This window comes from Lithobates pipiens, unplaced genomic scaffold (assembly GCF_037356315.1).
Source record: "Lithobates pipiens isolate NorthernLeopardFrog02 unplaced genomic scaffold, aLitPip1_a1.2 Scaffold_19, whole genome shotgun sequence".
NCBI lineage: Eukaryota > Metazoa > Chordata > Amphibia > Anura > Ranidae > Lithobates > Lithobates pipiens.
Genome location: NW_027507764.1, coordinates 285,743,438 through 285,767,701, shown reverse-complemented (window position 1 = coordinate 285,767,701; position 24,264 = coordinate 285,743,438). Strand labels below are relative to the sequence as shown.

At 48.0% G+C, this 24,264-nt stretch overlaps 1 protein-coding gene across 2 annotated transcripts in view; it reads right to left on the bottom strand.

The window, feature by feature from the left end:
• The window catches only part of LOC143996736 (dynein axonemal heavy chain 5-like), a 638,308-nt gene extending 614,757 nt beyond the window's left edge, over nucleotides 1-23,551 (bottom strand). Inside the window, exons 1-2 of one of the 2 annotated variants that reach the window (XM_077491993.1) lie at nucleotides 23,443-23,551; nucleotides 11,414-11,575 (exon numbers count right to left, since the gene is read on the bottom strand). In XM_077491993.1, coding sequence (XP_077348119.1) covers nucleotides 11,414-11,564 — 151 coding nt within the window. In that variant the 5' untranslated portion in view covers nucleotides 11,565-11,575; nucleotides 23,443-23,551. The remainder of the gene's footprint in view (nucleotides 1-11,413; nucleotides 11,576-23,442) is intronic. The other variant, XM_077491994.1, reaches the window with a different exon arrangement.
• Nucleotides 23,552-24,264: the final 713 nt, after the last annotated feature.

The window sequence follows — 24,264 nt, the reverse complement described above, 5'->3', positions numbered from 1 at the left end:
TATTTGGGTCTTGTACGCATATTAAGGGGAACCCTGTACCCATATTTAAAAAAGGAAATGCGTGTGGCCCCCAGGCCCTATATACTCAGAACAGCAGTATACAGGCGGTACAAACAAGACAGGGACTGTGTAGGTTTGTTGTGTTAAGTTGAATCTGTTTGTAATTTTCAACTGGTACATTTTTAAAGTGTAGCTCCAGTCAAAAAAACTATTTTTAAGCTTTTTGGAAAACATAGGGAAGGGTTATCACCCCTGTATAATTTGTTTTGTCGTCCATCTTTTTTCATCTCACTTGCTGTTGTCTCCTTCCGTTTGCAAGTAGGAGATGTTTGTAAGTTGGATGTTTGAAAGTAGGGGCCTGCCCTATATGCTCTGCAGAAATGGCGGAACAAGGTGTTGGTTTTGCCACAACATTGTAAGCCCTCAAAGTGACTCTTGGTGGGCGCTGAAGCGCCCTGCTGTGAACGATTATATCAAGAATTGTAATTACATGCCATTGTTGAACAGTGGTAGAAAAATTGACCTTTGGTGGTTGTGGTGCTGGTGCCACAACACTATAAGTCCTCACCGTTACTCTGGGTGGGCACAAGAAGGGGCCCTCCTGTGAAATATTATATCAAGAATTGTAATTACATGTCCATGTTAAACAGGGGCAGAAAAATTTGGCCTTAGGCACTGGTGCTGGTGCCACCACACTGCAACCTCTCCCATATACTCTAGTTTTATTGCAGGAATTAGCCCTGCTGCAAAGCATTGCATCAAAAATTGTAATTAAATGCCCCTGTTAAACAGGGGCAGAAAAATTGGGCCTTAGGCATTGGGGCTGGTGCCACCACACTGCAACCTCTGCCAAATACTCTAGTTTTATTGCAGGAATTAGCCCTGCTGCAAAGCATTGCATCAAAAATTGTACTTAAACGCCCCTGTTAAACAGGGGCAGAAAAATTGGGCTGATGGCATCACCCAGAACCAGAAATGTTCTTCCAAGATATCAGCGGAGGAGGAAGAGGATAGACAATCAACATAACAGGACAGTCACTCAGCATCAGCATAAGCAGTCTTGAAGGTATGTGATATTTCAAAACAAATTATTCTGTTACATCAGCTTCAGGTGCTTGGTAGCTGTGGGTGATCCAAGACTGATTCATCTTGATGAAGGTCAGTTGATCAACTGATTCGGTGGACAGGCGCACCCTGTGATCGGTAACAAAGCCACCAGCAGCACTGAAGGTGCGTTCCGAAAGAACGCTGGATGCAGGACAGGCCAGTAGCTCAATTGCATACTGTGCAAGCTCTGGCCAGTGATCCATCCTCAAGACCCAGTAAGCCAGAGGATTTTCGGTGGGAAAGGTGTCCAAGTCTGACCTTGCCCCTAGGTATTCCTGCACCATGTAAATCAGACGCTGGCGATGGGGGCTGGAACCGATCATACCTTGGGGCTGCGGACTAAAAAATTGTCTGAAAGCATCAGTCAGACGGCCACCTTCTCCACCGCTCCTTCTGACCGATGCCTCAGCAACACGTTGTCCAGGACCAGGAGTTTGTAACCTCCCAGTCTCTGGGAACGCGTTGCACAAACCTTTCTGCAAGGCCTCCCGGAGATGTCTCATCCTCTGCTCCCTCTGCGATGGCAAGATAAGGTCGGCAACCTTACCCTTGTACCGTGGATCAAGGAGAGTGGCCAGCCAGTAATGGTCCCTCTCCTTGATCCGAAGAATACGAGGATCCTTACGCAGGCTTTGCAGGATCAGGGAGGCCATGCAGCGTAGGTTAGCTGAGGCATTCGGTCCAGAGTCCTCTGGGTCACTAAGGACAACATGATCCGCAGCTACCTCCTCCCAGCCACGTACAAGTCCACATGTTTCTTGGGACTGTAAATCATCCCTACAAGACTGCTGCTGCTGCTGCTGATGCTGAGTGCCAGCCTCCACCTCCATGCTGACACAATCATCCTCCTCCTCCTCTTCCTCCTCCTCATCCTCTTCCTGTGTGATGGGTGGCACAGCAGGAACACTGTCTGGATAAAGGGGGCCTTGAGAGGCAAGGAAGTCCTCCTCTTCCTGCCTCTGTTCTGCCTCAAGTGCCCTGTCCATTATTCCACGCAGTGTATGCTCCAAGAGGTCGACAAGAGGTACAGTGTCACTGATGCATGCACTGTCACTGCTCACCATCCTTGTGGCCTCCTCAAATGGTGACAGGACAGTGCATGCATCCCTGATCATGCCTCACTGGCGTGGTGAGAAAAAACCGAGCTCCCCTGACCCTGTCCCGTAGTCGCACAGGTACTCATTGATGGCCCTCTGCTGCGTGTGCAGCCGCTGCAGCATGGCCAACGTTGAGTTCCATCTGGTGGGCATGTCACATATAAGGTGGTTCTTGGGCAGGTTCAACTCCTTTTGGAGCTCAGCCAGCCGAGCACAGGCATTAAATGATCGGCGGAAATGCACACAGACTTTCCTGGCCTGCTTCAGGACATCCTGTAAGTCGGGGTACCTGCCCAAGAACCGCTGCACCACCAGGTTAAGGACGTGAGCTACACAGGGCACATGGGTCAGTTGTCCCTGTCGGAGGGCGGAGAGGAAGTTGGTGCCATTGTCACAAACCACCATTCCTGGCTTAAGCTGGCGTGGCGTCAACCACCTCTCGGCCTGCCCCTGCAGAGCTGACAAAACATCCGCCCCAGTGTGGCTCCTGTCCCCCAAACAAACCAGCGCAAGCACGGCATGGCATCGTTTTGCCTGCGTACTTGCGTAGCCCCTGGAACGCCTACGAAGCACCGCTGGTTCTGAGAACAGAGCACTGGAAGAGGCCATGGAGGAAGAAGAAGAGGAGGGGGTGGAGGAGAGAGGTGTGTCACAACCAATAGTAGCATTTTGGAGGCGTGGTGGCGGAACAACCTCCAACACTACTGCACCTTGTCCTGCATCCTTCCCAGCTGCCAGAAGAGTGACCCAATGGGCCGTGAAAGACAGGTAACGTCCCTGTCCATGCTGGACCATGAGTCATCGGTAATATGCACCTTACCGCTGACCGCCCTGTCCAGCGAGGCAAGGACATTGCCTTCCACATGCCGGTAGAGAGCCGGAATCGCCTTCCGTGAGAAAAAGTGGCGTTTGGGGACCTGCCACTGAGAAACCGCACATTGTACAAACTCACGGAAGGGGGCCGAGTCTACCAACTGAAAAGGCAGCAGTTGAAGTGCTAGCAATTTAGCCAAGCTAGCATTCAACCGCTGGGCATGTGGATGGCTGGGAGTGAACTTCTTTCGCCGGTCCAGCAGCTGGGGCAGGGACATTTGCCTGCTATAATCGGACGTGGGTGTACCGCTAGCAGAGTTCCCGGAAGCACTTGGTTGTGACACACCTAATTCTACACCTTCATTCCTCTCAGAGCAGGTTTCAGAGAGGACTGAAGGTCTAGTGGGGTTGGAGATGCCAGCTGATGAGGAGCAAGGAGAGGTCCGCTTTGTTCTTTGAGGTACGCTTGCCAACAAGCTGCATGGCAGGTCAACATATGTCTGGTCAAGCATGTGGTGCCCAAGCGACTGATGTTTTGGCCACGCGAGATACGCTTGAGACATATGTTGCAAATAGCAGCGGTGCGATCTGATGCACTCTTCTCAAAAAAGGCCCACACCAAAGAACTTTTAGAATAACGCGCAGAGGCAGCGCCCTGCACAGGCGGAGCTCTGCGGTGTGATTCAGTCGGTGTGCTGCCCCTAAGCTGGCCCCCGGAGGGCATCCTGCCTCGTTGGGCATGTGCCTCTTCCTCCTCCTCCTCCTCCTCCTCCTCTCTCCTTCCAGGCACCCACGTGGAGTCAGTGCCCTTATCATCCCCTCCCTCTTCATCGCTGTAGCAAACCTGGCAGTATGCTGCAGCTTGTGGAACATGACTGCCAGATTGCTGTCCTTCTTGAGCATCACCTCTCTCTGCGCTCACGCTACTGCCTTCCTCTAGCTGAGTGTCATCATCAGAGCCCACAAAAAACACTGGGCATCCTCCTGGAGCATGTACCCAACACTGTGCTCAAAGAGTTCAGGAGACTCCTCAGGAGGACGTGGTGGGTCTAGGGAAGGAGTCACTGATGATGACATTGAGAGGAGGGAAGACGATGCGTTGGCAGCTGCTTTGCTAGTACCCTGAGACTGGGTGAGAGAGGATAAGGAGGATGAAGAGGGCTTGGTCATCCACTCTACCAAGTCGTTGGCATGTTGCGGCTCAACATGTCCAGCTGCTGAAAAGAAGCGTGTCCCATGGCCACGTGCTGATGACAATGCACCGCGTCCACGACCAGCACTGTTGTCTCTAGACACAGAGCCTGCTTGCCCTCTTTTATCGGCTCGCGCCTGTCTGCCTCTCCTTGCTGGCCTTCCAGACATGGTAATGGCCTGAAGGGAGTTGGGTAAAAAAGCAGTTGGGTAGTGTATATTGTGCTAGAGGCACACAACACCCACTAACTCCTGCAGATGCCTTTATTATAGAACACCAGAGATAAAGGGGTATATACAGATGTATACTGTGCTGTGCTGGAGGCACACACAACTTCCAATAACTCCTGCAGATGGCAAGTGGGCTCAAATAGAGAACAGCTATGTAGGTGGATATAGCCGTATGTACTGGGTACAGAGCACGCAGACAGCACGCACAAGCTCCTAACACTACTGACTGCAAGCTCTATTATAAAAGATAGATCACTAGCTATATAGGTGAGGTGAATATAGCGGTGTATACTGCGGTCAGGGCACACAGACAACAACCACTACACAACAGCAAGATCGAAAATCGGCCGAAAACGATTGGTGTGTACTGTGTTGAAGGTACACAGAACACCCACTGCTTCAGACGCCAACACACTATACAAGGCCGCCGCGCTGGCGGCCTTATATAGTGTGGGGTGTGCACTACACAGCCTGAGCTATGATTGGCCACAGGCATCCTGCCTGTGGCCAATCATGGCTCTCCTCGCTGCTGGCGCTGCGATTGGCCAAGCATGCGGGGTCACAGTGCATGCTTGGCCAATCATGAGCCAGCAATGCACTGCGCCATCGCAGTGCATTGTGGGCCGTGAGCGCCACACGAATTTGGCGCGAACGGACCAAAATGTTCGGACGAACAGCCGATGTTCGAGACGAACAGCCGATGTTCGAGTTGAACGTATGTTCGACTCGAACACGAAGCTCATCCCTAGCTGTCTGTCTTCCTGGAGGCCGTTAACCCCCTGTGGGCCAAATCCCTGTGGTCAGGGAGGGAGGCTCTTACCCACCCAAATGTCACTTCAGACCCTCCGAAATTCCGGGTCCCAACTATTTCTCTTAAAATTTAGAGAGGACCGCGAGTCAGTCTTCTCCCAAAACTATCCCCGGAATTTGTCACCCATTTTTGGGTGACCCCCCTGAGGCCTACCATGATTTCCTTAAAGGGACCACATCCCAAATATAGGCGCCACATAGCACCCGTCCAGGACCCAACCTTGGCATCCTGTACATATCCCCCCCCCTCTGCCTCAGGTGTTGGAGGCACAATTTGACACCATACAGTGGACCCGGGACATCGGCATTCTGATGTAGTTTCCCGGGTCTGTGCTCCACCACAAAATTGAACTCCTGGAGAGACAGGAACCACCTCGTTACTCTGTTATTCGTGTGTTTATTTTGCCTCATCCAGGTCAGCGGGCGTGGTCGGATACCAGGCAAAACCGTCTGCCTAGGAGGAAATACCGCAAGAAGTCCAAGGCCCACTTAATGGCAAGACACTCCCGCTCCACCACCGCGTAGTTTTTCTCCGCTGCCGTCAGCTTTCTACTTAGGAAAACTACGGGGTGCTCTTCCCCATTGATTACCTGCGACAGGACTGCTCCTAACCCCTCATTTGAAGCGTCTGTCTGTACAACAAAATCCTTATTAAAGTCTGGCGCAACAAGCACTGGATCCTGGCACAATGCCGTCTTAAGCTTCTGAAAAGCTTTTTCGGCATCGTTATTCCATTTTATCATCACCGACTTTCTGCCTTTGGTCAGGTCAGTCAAGGGTGCAGCAATGGTGGCAAAGTTGGGGATAAACCTCCGGTAGTAGCCAACTATGCCCAAAAATGCTCTGACCTGCTTCTTGGTTAGGGGACGGGGCCAGTCCTGTATGGCTTTCACCTTACTCATTTGGGGCTTTACCAGCCCTCTACCCACAATGTACACTAGGTACTTGGCTTCCTCCACCCCAACTGCACATTTTTCTGGGTTTAGGGTGAATCCTGCTCTTCTCAGGGAGTCTACGACTGCCTGAACTCGGGAAAGATGTGACTCCCAATCAGGGCTGAAGATGACGATGTCATCCAAATAAACCGAAGCGTACCGATGATGGGGATGCAAAGTTTTGTCCATGGCCCTTTGGAACGTAGCGGGAGCAGAGTGTAAACCAAACGGCATTCGTTTGTACTGGAAGTGGCCTTTCGGGGTAGAGAAGGCCGTTCTCTCCCTAGCTTCCTTGGTCAGGGGAATCTGCCAGTACCCTTTCGTGAGGTCCAGCGTGGTAATATACCTGGCAGGCCCCAACCTCTCAATGAGCTCATCTACCCGTGGCATGGGATAAGCATCAAACTTGGAGATTTCATTCAGTTTTCTAAAATCATTGCAGAAGCGAAGAGTGCCGTTGGGTTTGGGTACCAACACGATTGGACTCGACCACTCGCTCTGCGATTCCTCCATGACATCAAGCTCGAGCATTCTTTTGACCTCTTCAGACACTGCCACTCTATGAGCTTCTGGGATACGGTAAGGCTTTAACCAAACTTTTACCTTGGGGTCAGTTACAATGTCATGCTCGATGACATTGGCGAGTCCTGGCAACCCTGAAAACATGTCCCTATTTCTTTGAAGAAACTCCTTTGCTTGCTGGGTTTGGGGTCTAGTTAAGGTAGCAGCCACCTGCACCAGGTCGATCCCTGCATGGTCTCCTGACTGTACCGCTACCACCGCGGATACCTGGTCTCTGTCTCTCTAGGGTTTCAACAAATTCACGTGGTAGATCTGGTATGGCTTCCTTTTCCCTGGCTGGTGTACCTTGTAGTTTACCTCCCCCACTTTTTCCACTATCTCAAATGGACCTTGCCACTTGGCCAAGAACTTGCTCTCCACTGTGGGTATTAGTACAGCCACCCGGTCTCCTACTTGAAACTGTCTGACTTTCGCAGAGGGGTATACACTCTTCTTTGGGCTTCCTGAGCCCTCTGCATGTGCTCCCTCACCAGCGGCATCACCTTAGCCACCCTCTCTCGCATTTGAGAGATATGCTCGACTATGGTTTTGTGTGGTGAGGACTCACTTTCCCACGTTTCCTTTACCAGATCCAGCAACCCCCGGGGCCGTCACCCATACACTAGCTCAAATGGGGAGAAGCCCGTGGACGCTTGTGGAGCCTCCCGGGATGGCAAACAAAAGGGCAGGGAGTAACATATCCCAATCCTTCCCGTCCTTCTGGACGACTCTTTTTAGCATGGTCTTCAAAGTTTTATTAAACCTCTCCACTAGGCCATCGGTCTGCGGGTGATAGACGGACGTCCGCAACGGCTTAATTTGAAACAGTTTGCACAGGTCCGCCATCACCTTTGACATAAAAGGGGTGCCCTGGTCCGTTAATATCTCTTTGGGAAAACCAGTTCGCGAAAACATTTGAAATAGTTCCCGGGCAATGGCTTTAGAGGAAGTTTTCCTCAAAGGAACTGCTTCTGGGTACCTGGTTGCATAGTCTAGGATGACTAATATATATTGGTGCCCCCTTGCCGATTTTACCAGGGGTCCCACGAGATCCATAGCGATCCGCTCTAATGGAACCTCAATGATTGGCAAGGGTACCAGAGGGCTTCTATAGTGGGGCACTGGGGCAGTTAACTGGCAAACGGAACAAGATGCACAATATCTTTTAACCTCAACTTTCACCCCTGGCCAGTAAAACCGGTCTGTTATCCTGGCCTCTGTTTTCTCTGCCCCCAAGTGTCCTCCCAGTGCGTCGTTGTGGGCTAGATCAAGTAGCATCCGCCTATATGGTTGGGGAACCAGCAACTGCTCTATGGTTTCCCCACGGCTTTCAGCCATTCGATAAAGCAAGTCCCCCTTTAAGGCAAAATGAGGAAACCTCTGATCTGCTCCTGGCATTTGTGAGACCCCATCCACAACAGAAACCTGCTCTCGGGCATTGACCAAGGTAGGATCCCGCAGCTGGGCGGTGCCAAACGCACCCCTGGGTACATCTAGATCTGGGTGTACTGGCCTTGAGGATGTTTCCCCTTCACTTTCCTCAACCGGGGACTGCAATGGGGAGAGCTCCTCGTCATCCTCCCCCAGCATAACCTGCAACGGGAAGACTCCCCCCCCCCCTCAGAGTTTAACTCGGTTTCGGAATCTGAAACAGACACATCCTTCAACTTAATATTCTCTACAGTATCATTATCAATAATGGGTATCTCTGTATCAGTGGGGTGGGTTGTGGGGGTTTCAGGCCCAGGTTCCTCAGACTCTCCTGGCTGTCCTGGCAGCCCCATCTGTACCTGGCTCCACAGTTCGAAAAATAGTGGACAGTCCCGTCCCACTATAATGCCATGTATTAAACTTCTCACTACCCCGACCTCTTGGGTCACTGAGGTATGGCCATAGGACACAGTCACCGAAACCATGGGGTATTCCTTGGTGTCCCCATGGATGCACACTACCCGTAGGGTTTTCCTTACAGGGCCAAGTCTCCCAATCACCCTGGCATGTACCAATGTTACTATGCTACCAGAGTCTAGTAGCGCCCTGGCAGGAAGGTGGTTCACCCACACTTCACACTCAAACTGTTCTGCAATTGGATCCAGGTAAGTGGTGCAGACTCTTTGCACGTAGAAGGAGCTTCTCCGACCACTCCCGCAGTCCATAGGCTCCTCCTGAAGTGGGCATTGCGCCAAGGTATGTCCCCGGGACCGACATCGCCAACACTGTAGGTCTCCTGTTCTTGGGACAGGAACCGCCCTTCGAGGTCCTGTAGCAGACGATGCGGTTTTGTGGATTCCAACGTCTGGCAGGGCTTCTCTCCTAGGCGCTATGGCTGGTCTAGTTGCCCTTGGTGTGGGCTCCCTACGCCTGGCAGGCCCAAGTAGGTCCTCCACCATGGTGTACCTTTCAACCAACTCCACCAGCTGGTCAGCGGTTGCGGGGTCCCCATGGCTTACCCAGTGCTGTAGGTCATCTGGCAGGGACCGCAGGTACCAGTCCATCACTATTCCTTCCACCATCTGTGGGCCTGACAGTTTTTCTGACTGCAGCCATTTTTTAACCAGCTGAACCAGTTCATGCATTTGCGACTTGGGTGGTCGGTCAGGTTTGTACCGCCAGCGATGCACCCTCTGAGCCCGGACAGCTGTGGTCACTCCTAGGCGGGCCAGAATCTCTGCCTTTAGACGCTCATAGTCGCTGATATGTTCTGCTGGGAGGTCAAAATAGGCCTTTTGCGGGTCACCGGTGAGGAAAGGGGAGATAATGCCGGCCCATTGGTCACGGGGCCACCCCTCTCTCTCTGCTATCCTCTCAAAGGTGGTGAGAAAGGCCTCCACATCATCGCTGGGCGTTAATTTTTGTAAAAAATGGCTTGCCCTCACAGACACCTGGTTGCCAGCGGCGACAGACAATTGTTCACGTCCCTGAGCCAGCCGCTGTACTGCCTCCTGCAAGGCAGCCACCTGTGCTTGAGTGGACTCCTGCTGAGCAGTAAACTGGGCGGCTAGTAGCCGTGTGCTTTCCTGTTGTGCAGCTATGGCCTGTGCCAGGGCCTGCTGCTGCTGAGCCATTGCTTCCTCATGGCGACGGTTTGCGTCTGCTGAAGCTTGCTGCTGGGTCACTGTGGCTTGTGCCAAAGCCCTGATGACCTCCTCCATGTCTTTGCCTGCTGCTTGCAGCGTCTGGGCTGGCTTCACCCAAGAAATGCAATTTGTACAAAGTCTCTTTTAAATGTCAGTTTTTAAACGTTTTTGCGGCTGCAAATGCACTTTTGCCAGCATCCAAGACACCAGTTGTGAAGTTTGGGGATACTAGCTCCGTGGGATTAAGTGCATAAACCGTTATAAGGTGAACCCAAAATATATTAATTTATAATTAAATCAAAAATAAAGCTTTTCTTCAGCATATAAAAAATGTAAATTAAAGTCTGCTTATCTTCAGCAGAAATAATACGAAAAGAAAAGCACCTACAGTTCTGTAGACAGGTCTTCACCAAAAAGTTTCTTTAGAGTCCTTGCAGAGATCTTTTTGCAGCCAGCAAAACAGCAACACAGCAAATACAACAACACAGCAAATACAACAACACAGCAAATACAACAACACAGCAAATACAACAACACAGCAAATACAACAACATAGCAAATACAACAACATAGCCAGACAGCTCCCCAGACAGGTGTTCATCTCCTTCTCCTCCCCACCACCTCTCTACTGCTTCCTGTCTTATAGGCTGTCTATCTTCCTGGAGGCCGTTAACCCCCTGTGGGCCAAATCCCTGTGGTCAGGGAGGGAGGCTCTTACCCACCCAAATGTCACTTCAGAGCCTCCCAAATTCCGGGTCCTAACTATTTCTCTTAAAATATAGAGAGGACCGCGAGTCAGTCTTCTCCCGAAACTATCCCCGGAATTTGTCACCCATTTTAGGGTGACCCCCTGAGGCCTGCCATGATTCCCTTAAAAGGGACCACATCCCGAATATAGGCGCCACATAGCACCCGTCCAGGACCCAACCTTGGCGTCCTGTACAATGTGTATTGTTAGTACAGTTCTGCTTTATCACCATTTTTGTTTGTTTTATTGTAAACTTTTCTTTCAGCCCCGATGGAGGGTTGAAATGCGTTGGATGCTTTTTGCCCTGCTTACCGTAACCAGTTGAACAGTAAAGACTTTGAATCCCTAAGGATTTTTTTTGGTGCTCTTCTTGACCCGTTACACTTGGATTCCCCAACTCGGGGGAAACGCCTCTCCTGAAGGGTCCCCATCTTTGAGTTGATCCACCAAATACAGGTCATTTGGGCTGAAGTAATGACTTTGTCCAAATTTTGGTAGCCTGTGTGAAGATCAGTGTTCAGCATACCTCCACCACTACCTTCTGGTCTGGTTTGCAGCAAGCTGCTTTGAGTTTCTTTTATACACATGGACTTTTGTGGAGAGATAAAGCAGCTCAGGAACAAAAAACATAAATAAATACATACATTTTCTGTATATCAGCCCCGAATATATCTGTTCTCTTTAAAAGCCACCATATGTAAATGGGAGTATTTGTTGTGTAGGAAATTGTGAACACTGGCACAAGAGGTCTCTGGGGGGACTAGATGTGGGTTTGAAGATGTGGCAATCTTGTTGTTACACTTTTGATTGTGGCATAGAATATGAATAGGAGTTAAAGTTTACCTTTGCTGGTAATGGATACCAAAGGTGGGTTTAGCTGTTGTTCTGCTTCTCCCTTTGATGCAGCATTGGGAGAGTCAACCTCGGTTTCCTCTGCTATAGTGGGAGGAAGATGTTCTTCCCCCTCCATATCAGTTCTGTTGCCTTCATCCATATGTAATAGACCTGTTGTAAAATACAAATTGTTAAGATCCAGTTTCTACTAGATGACTTTGGACCCCAAGCATCACATGCAAGGAAAGATTCCATACAGTTTGATTCCTAAGCCCCATATGACCAAGCAAACTGCAAATATCATTGCTGATGGTTGGAACACTTGTTTGAAAGGACCCCGTGATAAACAAACAAGTGGAGACAGGGGCGGACTGACAACTCATGGGGCCCCTGGGCAATAGGAGAAAATGATGGGGCCCCTGGGCAACAGGAGATTATGAAGCCACACAGTATGCATACACAGACACACAATACACACACACACACACACACACACAGTATATACACACACAGAAAAGGTACTGCAGCTATAATATTAAAAAACACAGATTTTTACATGCTGTCCCTGCTTTTATTGAGGCTGGCAAACGTGATGGGGCCCCTTAGTGGCATGGGGCAGTGCCCGAGTGCCCGACTGGTCAGTGCACCCCTGGGCGGAGATTTACTAAAACTGGTGAACACAGAATCTAGTGCCACTGTGCATAGTAACCATTCAGCTTCTAGGTTTTAGCCCTGATTCCCAACAGTTCCCCTTTGAAATCATGCTACTTCAGCGTGATTTCATAGCCGTAGATCAGTACGATTTGGATCTGTGGTATCATTGCAGCTTGCAACTTTATTTAATAGAAGTCAATACAAGTCGCCATGAAATCGCAGAAAAGTAGTGTAGGAACCTTTTTCAAAGTCTTTGAAGATTTGAACAGTTCCGAAAATAGGGTGCAACTTGTCTTGCGATTTTGACCTGACAAATCGCATTGGTGTGAATAAAGGCCTATTGTCAAAGCCTAACTGAACAAGCTGACATTAGAAGCTGATTGGTTGCTATGCACAACTGTACCAGATTCTGTGTGCACCAATTTTAGTAAATTTCCCCCTTATTGTCTAAATGAAGAGGCATTTGTATTTATACTTAAGGTTTCATTCACACCATAGCGTTCTGTTTTGTGGGCAGGAAACACTGCAAATCGCCGGACGTCCTTGCGATTCCCGTTACATTGAATGCCACCAAATCGCAGCGCGATTCTGCCATTATTGTCGCCCGATGAATCATGGTAAAACCACACGCACAGAATCGCGGCGTGCTTAACTCCCAAAAGAAGTATAACAACTTTTTTTGGGCGCCGGATGTCCCGTGACTCTGTTTTGCATGATTTTACCGTGATTAATTGGGAGACAAGCTAGGCAGAATCGCGCCGCGATTTAGTGCCATACAAAGTACTGGGGACCGCAAGGGCTAGGTACTTATATTCCGCCAGACATCGTGCACATGTTTAAGTTGAATTTTCCTATTCTTATGGTTAAGACTCGTAGCCTGCTGCATAAAAGGCATTCGGGCCTTCATTCCTGGTTCGGGAGATGTAATTTAATTAAAATGAGTGTACTTCCTAAGTTTACATATCTCTTTCAAGCTCTCCCAATCCGAATCCCGGCTCCGTTCTTTAAACAAATTCAAACCCTGATCACTCAATTTATATGGGCATATAAAAAACCTAGACTTAAGCGATCTCAGTTAACTTTGTCTAAACAACAGGGGTGGTTGGCCTTGCCCGACTTACGACGTTACTACCTGGCCTCCCATTTGGGGCGCATCCTAGATTGGAATCGCAACAATCTTACCAAATTTTGGGTTCGGCTGGAGCAATCCCAATCTGGTTTTCCCCTGAGAAGTGCCATGTGGTGCTATCAAGCACTACCGGCAGAGTTAAAATCACATCCTACTATCGGGACAACATTGAAAATCGGTTACCTAAACGCTTCCCAGAATAAGCTTACATCTCTGACATCCCCTCTGTACCCTATACTAGGCCATCCACATTTTGAGCCGGGGAACTACTCCCAAGACTATAAAGGTCTCAGGGACTCAGCACTAGACCATGCATCGAAATGCCATATCCTCTCTCAGACTTATGCTCTCCTGAATAAACCAGCGGACCATCTCCATTTGTCTTGTCTATCAAGCTGGGAGAGAGACCTTGGCTATGTTTTCTCCCCAACACAGAAACAATGTATTATCACTTTGACTCTTAAAACCTGGTTGTGTACTAGGATACAATAGATGAACTTTAAAATCCTCACCAGGTGGTACTTGACCCCGTCAAAAATGTTTCCCGTCTACCTCCGACAGGTGTTGGAGATGTGGCGAAGACGAGGGTACGTTGCTGCACATTTTTTGGTCCTGCCCTAGTCTGTCGGATTTTTGAAAGGAAGTCCGCCGTATAACACAAATGTTTACGGATTTTTTTATTCCGGAAGAGGCAGGTTTTTTTCCTTCTGCACCACTCTCAGTTCCCCATTAAGCAGTATAAAAAATATATTTTGCAACATTTGTTGAATGCGGTGAAATCCTGCATTCCCCTTTATTGGAAACGGAGTTCTCCTCCCTCTATTGCACACTGGATCAGGAAAATAGAGGATATAAAGAAAATGGAAGACTTGATCCTGACGGCTCAGAATAAACAAGAAGCTTTTAAACAGACCTGGGACCCCTGGAATGTCTTTGTACTCTCGCTGGAAGGACGTAGCCTGCAGGTGTCTTAAAGCTTGGCAGCTCCCTTTGTTTGGCCCATGTGTTATGTTTTGCCATCGCGTCCTGCCCTGCTCTATTCTGTCCCCTGGGATTCTACTGGTGCTGCAGGAGTAATTCAACTAAAGGACTGTCAACAGCTCTCATCTACAGAGCATGACTATGCCCATTTTCTCCTGGCAGATCTGCCATTCATTTTTTTTTTCCTCCCCTCTCCTTTTCTTTTTTTCCCCTTTCTCTTTTTCTCAACCTTTTTCTTACCTCTTTGAAAAGAGTGAAAAGTGGGAAAGACGGCTCCCCCCCCTCTGGTGACGGGTAGTGCTGGAGGGGTTTGGTGTTAGGGAGACCCCGGATCTTGGTATTATTTTTTAGATATTTTTTTAAAGGGTCGAGATTGGTGGAAGGCTTGATTATTATTGTCTGTATATTCTTAATAGGTTTTACTTGTCTGCCTTATGTTTTGTACTTACTTGTTTTGTATTACACCTTGGGGACTGTCTTCCCTTGTTTGGAGTTGATTAAAAATTATTTTTGAAAAAAAAAAAAAAAAAAGAAGCTGATTGGTTGCTATGCACAACTGTACCAGATTCTGTGTGCACCAATTTTAGTAAATTCCCCCCTTATTGTCTAAATGAAGAGGCATTTGTATTTATACTTAAGGTTCCATTCACACCATAGCGTTCTGTTTTGTGGGCAGGAAACACCGCAAATCACTGGACGTCCTTGCAATCCCCGTTACTTTGAATGCCACCAAATCGCAGCGCGATTCTGCCATGATTGTCGCCCGATGAATCATGGTAAAACCACACGCACAGAATCGCGGCGTGCTTAATTCCCAAAAGAAGTATAAGAACTTTTTTTGGGCGCCGGACGTCCCGCGACTCTGGTTTGCATGATTTTACTGTGATTAATTGGGAGACAAGCTAGGCAGAATCGCGCCACGATTTAGTGCCATACAAAGTACTGGGGATCGCAAGGGCGCTCCGCGATTTGCAGCATTTATGAATCGCGGGCAGAATATCTGCGATTCTGCCCTTAAAACAGAATGCCATGGTGTGAATAGAGCCTTAATCTTGTACTTCTATTTATAAAAATGCATAGCAATTCAACCAGTGATATTCACCCATATTTACACAGTTACACTCAGTTGGTGGGAAAAAAATGAATGTTGTTTTCTGTGCTGATCGAACGTTTTTGTTTATTTAAAATGGAAAAATACCACATTTGGCCACTAGCTGACCAATTTGGAGCGACATTCTGATCCAGGGAGGGTCTGTGTTGTACCAAATACCTTCCACTTCTTAATAACAGACTTCATGGTGCTTCTAGCCATTGATAAAGCATTTTTTGTATCCATCTCCTGACTTGTGCCTGTCCACAACTTTATCCCAGAGATCCCAGTGACAGTGCCTTGCCACCCATAATTGATTGTTTGCTCCAGTTGCACTATCAGGGACTGAAATGCTCTAGGAAAGCTCTTTTCATGCTGAACTAATCAAAATGACCACAGCTGATCACAGTTGAAATTGAAATGATCTTTTTTCCAACTCAGTGATTCAGTTTTTGAATTTTTTACATTTTTATTTGACATGTTATATCTTTCACTTGGATGTTATAAGCTGCACTGAGTAAATACAGCTGGATAAAACAAAAACTGTCTGTCTTCATTTCAGACTATGATTTTTTTAAAGGAAGGTGATTCTTTTCTATAGTGTGTGGTGTGTGTGTGTGTGTGTGTGTGTGTCTTCCCTCTCTTTAACCACTTTAAGACCGCCCACATACTGCAGTAGGGCAGCTCTATTGTGCAGAAGGGCATACCTGTCGTGTAATCGATATGGCTGGCCACCCGCTTTCGCGGTACAGAGAGGCAACTGCTGTTCCCAGTGATTAGGAACAGCGATCTCTGTGTTTTCCCAGCAAGCCCATCCCCACCCAGTGAACACAGTTAACCCCTTGATTGACCCCTGTTAACCCCTTCCCTGCCAGCATCATTTATTAGCCTAAAATGCGTAGGCACCGTTACATCTGATGAACTGTAAAAAACGAGGGATGAGCTTGTGTGCGTTTGTATCCTAGTCCAAACCCAACTGAGCCAGCCTGCCAGATGGTTGTCACTGACCTGGACCAATCATCTGCAGCCGTAATGTATAGAAGAAGGGCTGAAGGGGCAGGGAATGCCTCGGTTGCTTACGATTGGCCCAGGCCAGTGACAGCTTCCTGGTGGGCTCGCTCAGGTGGGTTTGGACTGAGAACTGAATAATACCCAAAATTGTCCTTATACTAAAAAAACAAAAAAAAAACATAACTGTTAATTCTGTATGTGACCTTTAAATAATCTAATTAATTGGAAATCCAGTCATCAACATTGTTTTCAATGAAGCTGCAGCCGGGATGACTCATCAGTATAGTCTTAGCCCTTGTACGCACGGTCGGAGAATCCGTCGGAATGTGTCCTATGGGACCGTTTTGTCGGATAATCCGACTGTGTGTGGTATGCATCGGACTGTTTCCATCGGAATATCCGTCGGACCAAATTTTCCAACTTGCTGGAAATATTTTCCGACAACCTGGTCCGATCGGACATACTCCGATCATGTGTAGAGAATTCCGATCGGACAAAGTGCCACGCATGCTCAGATCAAATTCCTACACCAAAGCTATTGGCTACTAGCCTGAACATAGTCCCGTCATAACGAAATAACGTCATCACGTTCTGAACGATTGGATTTTCCGACAACTTCGTCCGACCGTGTGTATGCAACAGTTTCGGACAAGATCCGACGGACAGAATCCGTCGGATTTGGTTGTCGGATTCTCCGACCGTTTGTACAAGGGCTAAGGAATAGAGGAACCTTTCCATGCCACATGGAGCTTGGAAATCTGCCCGCATTTGGTCTGAAAACCTAGAAGAAAAATGTGCCCGTTTCAAAGTCTAAAGCCCCGTACACACGAGCGGACTTTTCAACATCCAAAGTCTGACGGAATGATTCCGGCAGACTATTCGATCGTGTGTGGGCTGCAACGGACTTTTGATTCGCAAAAGTCTGACAGACTTTAGAAATGGAACATGCTTCAAATTTTTCCGCCAGAACTCTGCCGGACCCAGTTCCTACCGAAAAATTTGCTCGTGTGTATGCTATTCCGACGGACTAAAACCGACGCTAGGGCAGCTATTGGCTACTGGCTATGAACTTCCTTATTCGAGTCCAGTCGTACGTCATCACGTTCGAATCCGTCGGAGTTTGGTGTGATTGTGTGTGGCCAAGTCCACTCATTCGGAAAGTCCGTCAGAACTCTGTCAGAACTCCGGCAGAACTCCTTCGAAAGTCTGTCGGACATAAGTCTGGTCGTGTGTACGCGGCATAAGAGGTCTGTTTATGAAAGTTTCACTCAACATTTACACACTTTTCACCACTTTTTCACAAAAGGTTCTTTTAGAAAAATGGGTGAAAACATTGGTATATGAATTCCTAGAGGTAGCTGACCCCTTTGTTTGCTAAAGCGGACCATACCGTATAAAATCTGATCATACGATTCTCTTTCCATCTGTCATCACCTGTGTTATGGAAGGGTTTGTGTACTGAACACAACCTGTATGGTTTGTTTAGATTTGTCCTCATATTAAATCATTTTGTTAAAGTGGTTGTAAACCTCAGACATGAAATATGAACAAAGCATATCCCTCTATAGCAGCTACCACTAAATGGTGGACCGCGGTCCAGACCCGGATTGAGTCACAGTCCTATCTGGACCCACCACGGTAACACCATTTAGGAGCTGGTTCTTCCCCTCAGCTGTCGCTAGCGCTGTCATCTTAACAAAGCTGATATTGGGAGGAGGCACAGCGCTGGATGGAGGACAAGAGCTGACCCGTGTCAACAGACTGGTTGCTAGGATGCAGGGCAGTCCTAGCAACCAATCACAACCTGGTAACAGAAAATGTTGTGCAACTCCGGCCCTCCAACAGTCCTGCCCTGAGAAAGGTAGGACAGGGAAGAGGGCTATGTCACTGCTATGAAGGACTGGGGGGAGCTGAAAGAGGGGATGATATCGGTCGGGGGTGGCGAAGACAAGAATGTAAAGGGGGTCTAGGGACTGCAGTGTGAGGGGGGTGAGGAAAGGAATGTGAAGGGGGGCTAGGGACTGCAGTGTGAAGGGGGTGAGGAAAGGAATGTGAAGGGGGGGCTAGGGACTGCAGTGTGAAGGGGGTCTAGGGACTGCAGTGTGAAGGGGGTGTTATAAAGGGGGTGAGGAAAGGAATGTGAAGGGGGTCTAGGGACTGCAGTGTGAAGGGGGTGTTATAAAGGGGGTGAGGAAAGGAATGTGAAGGGGGTCTAGGGACTGCAGTGTGAAGGGGGTGTTATAAAGGGGGTGAGGACAGGAATGTGAAGGGGGTCTAGGGACTGCAGTGTGAAGGGGGTGTTATAAAGGGGGTGAGGAAAGGAATGTGAAGGGGGTCTAGGGACTGCAGTGTGAAGGGGGTGTTATAAAGGGGGTGAGGACAGGAATGTGAAGGGGGTCTAGGGACTGCAGTGTGAAGGGGGTGTTATAAAGGTGGTAAGGACAGGAATGTGAAGGGAAAGACGATATAAAGGGGGCCGAGAACAAGAATGTGAAGGGGGCTATAGACTGTATTGTGAAGGGGGGGTGATGTTAAGGGGGAGTTGAGGACACTGCTGCGAAGGGGGACTGATGTGAAGTGGGGGACAGCGATATAAAGGGGGGGATCTTGATGTGAAAGGGGGTTGTGATAAAAAGGACAAGGATTGCAATGTGCAGAGGGGACTGAGAACACTGATGTAATAACGGGATTGGGAGGTGAAGGATTTGAGGCTAGGTTCACATCATTGTGTCCTTCATTCTGCATGTAGGCAGCCCATTCATTTGAAAGGGCTGCCTTCTATGCAAAAACGCAGAAAAAGAAGTCCCTGAATCTTTTTTAAATTGCGCCTTACCGACCACATGGTGCTGTGGCACCATGTGGTTTGGCACTTGCAAAAAATGCACTGCGTTTGCCAATACGGCGAGGTTTCGATTAAGAATCGGACGTGATTTTGACATCTGCTGGAAGAACATTTTACTGACTGGAACCCTGTGCGTTTTAATGTAATACCCCTGCTCTATAGTGCGTACTTCTCTCAATTAAGAGCACTAAGTGGAATTTCTGTTCATTGCTTCATTCCTCTGCTTAAATCATTTCTGATGAGTTTTGCTGACCCCAAGAGAAAAAATGTGATGGGGAGGGACCTCCAGTAGATTCACAGTCTCAGCTAGGGTTGCCACCTGTTCAGGATTCACCCGGACAGTCCAGGTTTGGAATCATGTGTCCGGGTTTCAGGCGGACTGAAACCCGGGCACATTATTCAAGCCAGGCTGTGGCTCCCCAAGTAACCTAAATAGTCACATACAAATCTGTTGGAGCTGCGAGCTGCAGGCGTCTGTCTGGGGGCAGGTTCGATATAACTGGGGGGCAGGGTGATGATGTCATCAAGAGCAATTTGGCCACACCCATTTGTTCGCTCCGGCATGCTATACACACCGCATTACTGCTCTCCTTGGGGCACCCAAAGGTGTCCCAGGCCACTAAAGTATTCGGGTTTGGCTTAAAGAAAAGGTGGCAACCCTAGTCTCAGCTCTGTTCATGTGTGCTGTGTGAAAGGTGGGGGGTTTATTTCCTCCAAACAACTCCCAGCTCCACTCACTGAGCTCTGCAGAGTGTAATTTCAGCTCTCCGTCTCCTTTTTCTGACAGCTCAGACAAGCTTTATTAATTCTAGACTTTGAATGAATGTAGAGAAGAGAAGACTGCAGACTGATAAATACAATGTGGGAGGATTTGTTTGATCTCTGTGTATTACCTGACAATAGTCCCTTCCAGTGGCGCAACTAGAACCTTCAGGGCCCCAATGCAAGAAACCATGAAGGGCCCCCCTGAACCCCAGCCAGGGCCCTTCCCTCCGAGTCCGGTGGTGGAACTCCAGGGCGTGGTCACAGGTAAGACCTTTGTGAGCCCTGTAGTCCCTCCACTGGTATCAGTAGTTTTTATTTATTTATTTTTTTACATTTTTAGGTGCCCCATTGGGGGACTGTCCCTAGGCAGGATTGGGTCCCCGTCCGCAGAAGAGATGAGGTCCTTTTCTCCAGGACAGATGAAGTTACTGCCCCCAGGTGAGAAGGGGTCCCTGTCGCCAGGGGAGGTGGGGTTCCCTGTCCCCATGTGAGGAGGGGTCCTTGTCCCCAGGGGGATATGGAAGGGGTATGTAATAGTGTGTGCTAGCTGCCTATGCTGCTGCCGGCCATATGTAGAGGGGGCTGCATGGGCCCCCTGCATCACAGGGCCCAGTTGCGGTCGCAACTGCTGCACCCCCTATAGTTACGCCCCTGGTCCCTTCACTGATTTTTGTCTTCAGATTTACCAAAATCATATAATATGAGGTCAAACCTTAAGAGATTCAATGTGTATGCAATCAGGCAGGCCCTTGTACTACATGTTTTTTGTAAATCTGAAGGCAAACATCTACAGAAAATCTAATCTAAGTGTGTATGGGGTCTTAGGCTTTACAACCACTTTAAACTAAAATAAGATTGTACAGATATTGGACAATCATATTGTAAAGTGTATGGTCACCCAAATGCTGGCCATGCACACCTTGAATTTATTATCCAATCAATGTCGAAGTAATCAAAACAATTGAAGTCACAAGCAATTAAATAGCCATAACTTCCCTTCCAATGATTTATGGTAGTAATACATACTTCGACAAATGAACGTTTTTTTTTCTCGATTGACCTCACCTGATAGGAATAATCGATCTATAGTTGACAACCCATTCCATTGATATGCCACACATGGGGAAGTGGAGTTCAGTTGTTACCTAAAATACAAATATAACGCGCACTCGGAAATTGTCAATCACATCTCTGTTTTTGCCATGTCACCTCATAATCTGCTCAATTTAAATATGATCCAATTCATGAACAAGTATCTCAGTGCTGCCAATCAATGCAAAACGGTCAATTCCACCCTGGCTGATTGGCCCAGTTTTATCGGCTCTGATCTGATCCAGTCTAAAGCCTAGTATACATGGGCTGAAAGTTGGGCGACATTCCCTGGTTCAATAAAAACTGCTTGACATTCGGCCCTTGTGTATGTCAGACGAGCATGCTGGAAAGCCAGCAGTCGACCGACTCCCGATCGACGCTCTCAGCCAAAGGCTGAAGCCCCATACACACTATCAGATTTTCTGCTGATTTTTTCCTTCAGATTTACCAAAACCATATAATATGAGGATAAACCTTAGGAGTTTCAATTTTTATGCAATCAGGCAGGCCCTTGCACTACATGGTTTTGGTAAATCGGAAAGGAAAAAATCTGACAGTGTATATGGGGCTTGAGAGTGCTGACCGAAATGTTCTGGTGGGGGGGGGTGCATCCCCCTGTAGAACACAATAATTCAGCAGTGGAGATTGTTGTACTAACATTGGATTGTTAGTACAGGAGCTCTAAACTGAGCTGTCAGTTTTGTTTTTTTCCATTTAACCCGCTGGGTTGAGCAAAAAACAAAAACAAAAAACCTAGTAGTGTGTACAATACTAGGCTTTAGGCAAGCCATCGTTTTATGCAATTTTCTTTCCTTCCACCACAGGTTACTGATTGTGTTGATGGGGGAATCCCTCCCGCAGTGCTATTTTGTTCTGACAGCAGGGAGCCTTCCCTGCCAGCAGAATACAACCATCACAGTTGCCAGCTATAGCCAGTTCTACTAATCATTCAACGCAGGTTGACTGTACACATTTGATCAATAGATCGACTTCTGTACAACCATGCATCGATCGATATTCCTCTGATCCCTACTGAACCAGACAAATCTCGATCCATATATGGCTAGCTTAAGGCAGGCAATACATTATGCAAGGAAAGAAAATTTCTCCATTCCCCCATCAACACAGTCAGAATCTCCCCTGCTGTGCTATTGTATTCTGACAGAGGGATGCTATAGCCACCGGCAATGACTGAACAAAAAAAAAAAAAAAACCTGACAAGCTGGTTGTACTGAGATCAATCAATAGATCAACTTCAGTACAACCAGCCTGCCCGGTAAGGAAGAGCTCCAGCGTGTTCGCACACTCCACGTGCAGAGCCCACCAGGAAGTCGGCGCAGCGCTGCGCTAATCACAGACAGTGAGATATTGCCGCGATGTGCGGCTGCAGAGATTGGGAAATATCTCACTGCCTGTGATTAGCGCAGCGCCGAATTCCTGCCGAGCTCTGCACATGGGCTGTGCAACCACGCCTGAGCTCATCCCTACTGCCCAGTAAGAATGAGCTCTGGCGTGTTCAACCAGCCCACGTGCAGAGCCTGCCAGGAAGTCGGCACTGCGCTAATCACAGGCACTGAGACATTTCCCGATCTCTGCAGTCGCGCATCGGGACAATGTCTCACTGCCTGTGATTAGCGAAGTGCTGCGCCGACTTCCTGGCAGGCTCTGCACGTGGGCTGTGCGAACACGCCGGAGCTCATCTTTACTGCCCATACATGGATAAATATTCAGACGGTGAACTGGCTGAATTTCATTCCATCTATGGCTGGCAATAGGCTACATTCAGACTGCAATTTTATCTGCAGATTCTTGTCGGTAGTCAATGTTCCTTACACACACATGAGAGGCGGTATGATTTGGACAAACCAACCAAGCCTGGATGCAGCCAGTGCGTCTTTGCAGAATTTTGGCAGCACACAACCTGGCCTCAGTTAATTGGCCAGTATGTATGTGGCCATAGCACAGAACATCACAGAAGGTTGTCTGTGTCCAGAGGCAGCAAACTATCAGTGGCTAAACTGCTATGTGAATGTAGTGATTGTTTGCAGATTAGATCGATTCGATCAAATCACACAGCAATAAAATTGAAGCGTGTATGGCCACCATTAGACTTGATTGGATTGGATTCAATCAAACTGAGTTGATCAGCCAGGGCAGAAAAATATTGATTATTTTGCATCAATCAGCAGCACTGAGATACTTTGTTCATGAACATGATCATTTTTCGATCGATCAAGTTATGAGATTACATGCCATTAACAGAGAAGCGATCATGAACTTGCACATTGTAAATTAGGATCAGACTTTAAATATTGAGCAAAATCCACTTTCCTGTGTGTGGTATATCGATTGAGTGGGTTGTTGACTATAGATTGATTATTCCTATCGGGAAATAAATGAACGATCTAGTGAAGCATGTACGGTCATCATAAAAGGGAAAGTTTGCAGAGCAGTGAATATATGAGAAGACATACCTTTCTGATGGCTCCTACCTGGTATGGTAGGTGATCACTGCTCCTCTCACCCTGGCTCAGTCAGTTGCTGTCTGTTGTCAGATGTTTGTATTCACTTGCTGTGTACATGGGTTGCTAGGATACAGGGGAGGCGAGCCGTACACACACTCAACAATGCCTCTCTGTATCCCAGCAATAAGCTTCCAAAGCAAACCTCCCCAGGGCACACACAGGACACACCTGCAACCTTTGTGAATGGCTTGGACACTTACCTCTGCACTTCCTCAATGATACTTTCACTAATGTGGTATCATATCACACCTGATTAGATGTGAGAATGGTTCCCACAATTATCTGCATCTTCATCCCTATTGAAGGCAAGGCAGTCTGTGTCCGGGTCCGATCGCTCGCATGTGATCATTGCATGAACCACTTTACACACCAGTGGGTGCGATCAGCTGTTGGGGACAGTATCCTCCCGCAGCTAATCGCAGGAACCCCCACTGGGGTACTCACATCTAATCAAAAAGCGGGCGCATACGCAGGTGTGAATTCATGTTAACATGCCCATAAACTGGCCATACACTATACAATCTGATTGTACAATCTTCTTTAGATTTACCAAAACTATGCAATGTGCAGACAAGCGTAAAGTGAAATTAGGCTGGGTTTACACTAGGATTGCCACCTCATCCCTTTAAACCCGAACACGTATGAATTACACAGGTTCTGTGGCTGATTAAGGTGGTAATTAAACTCACTTTGTGCCTTATCTACATTAAACTAGCCTCAGAACCTGTGTAATTCATATGTGCTCGGGTTTAAAGGGATGAGGTGGCAACT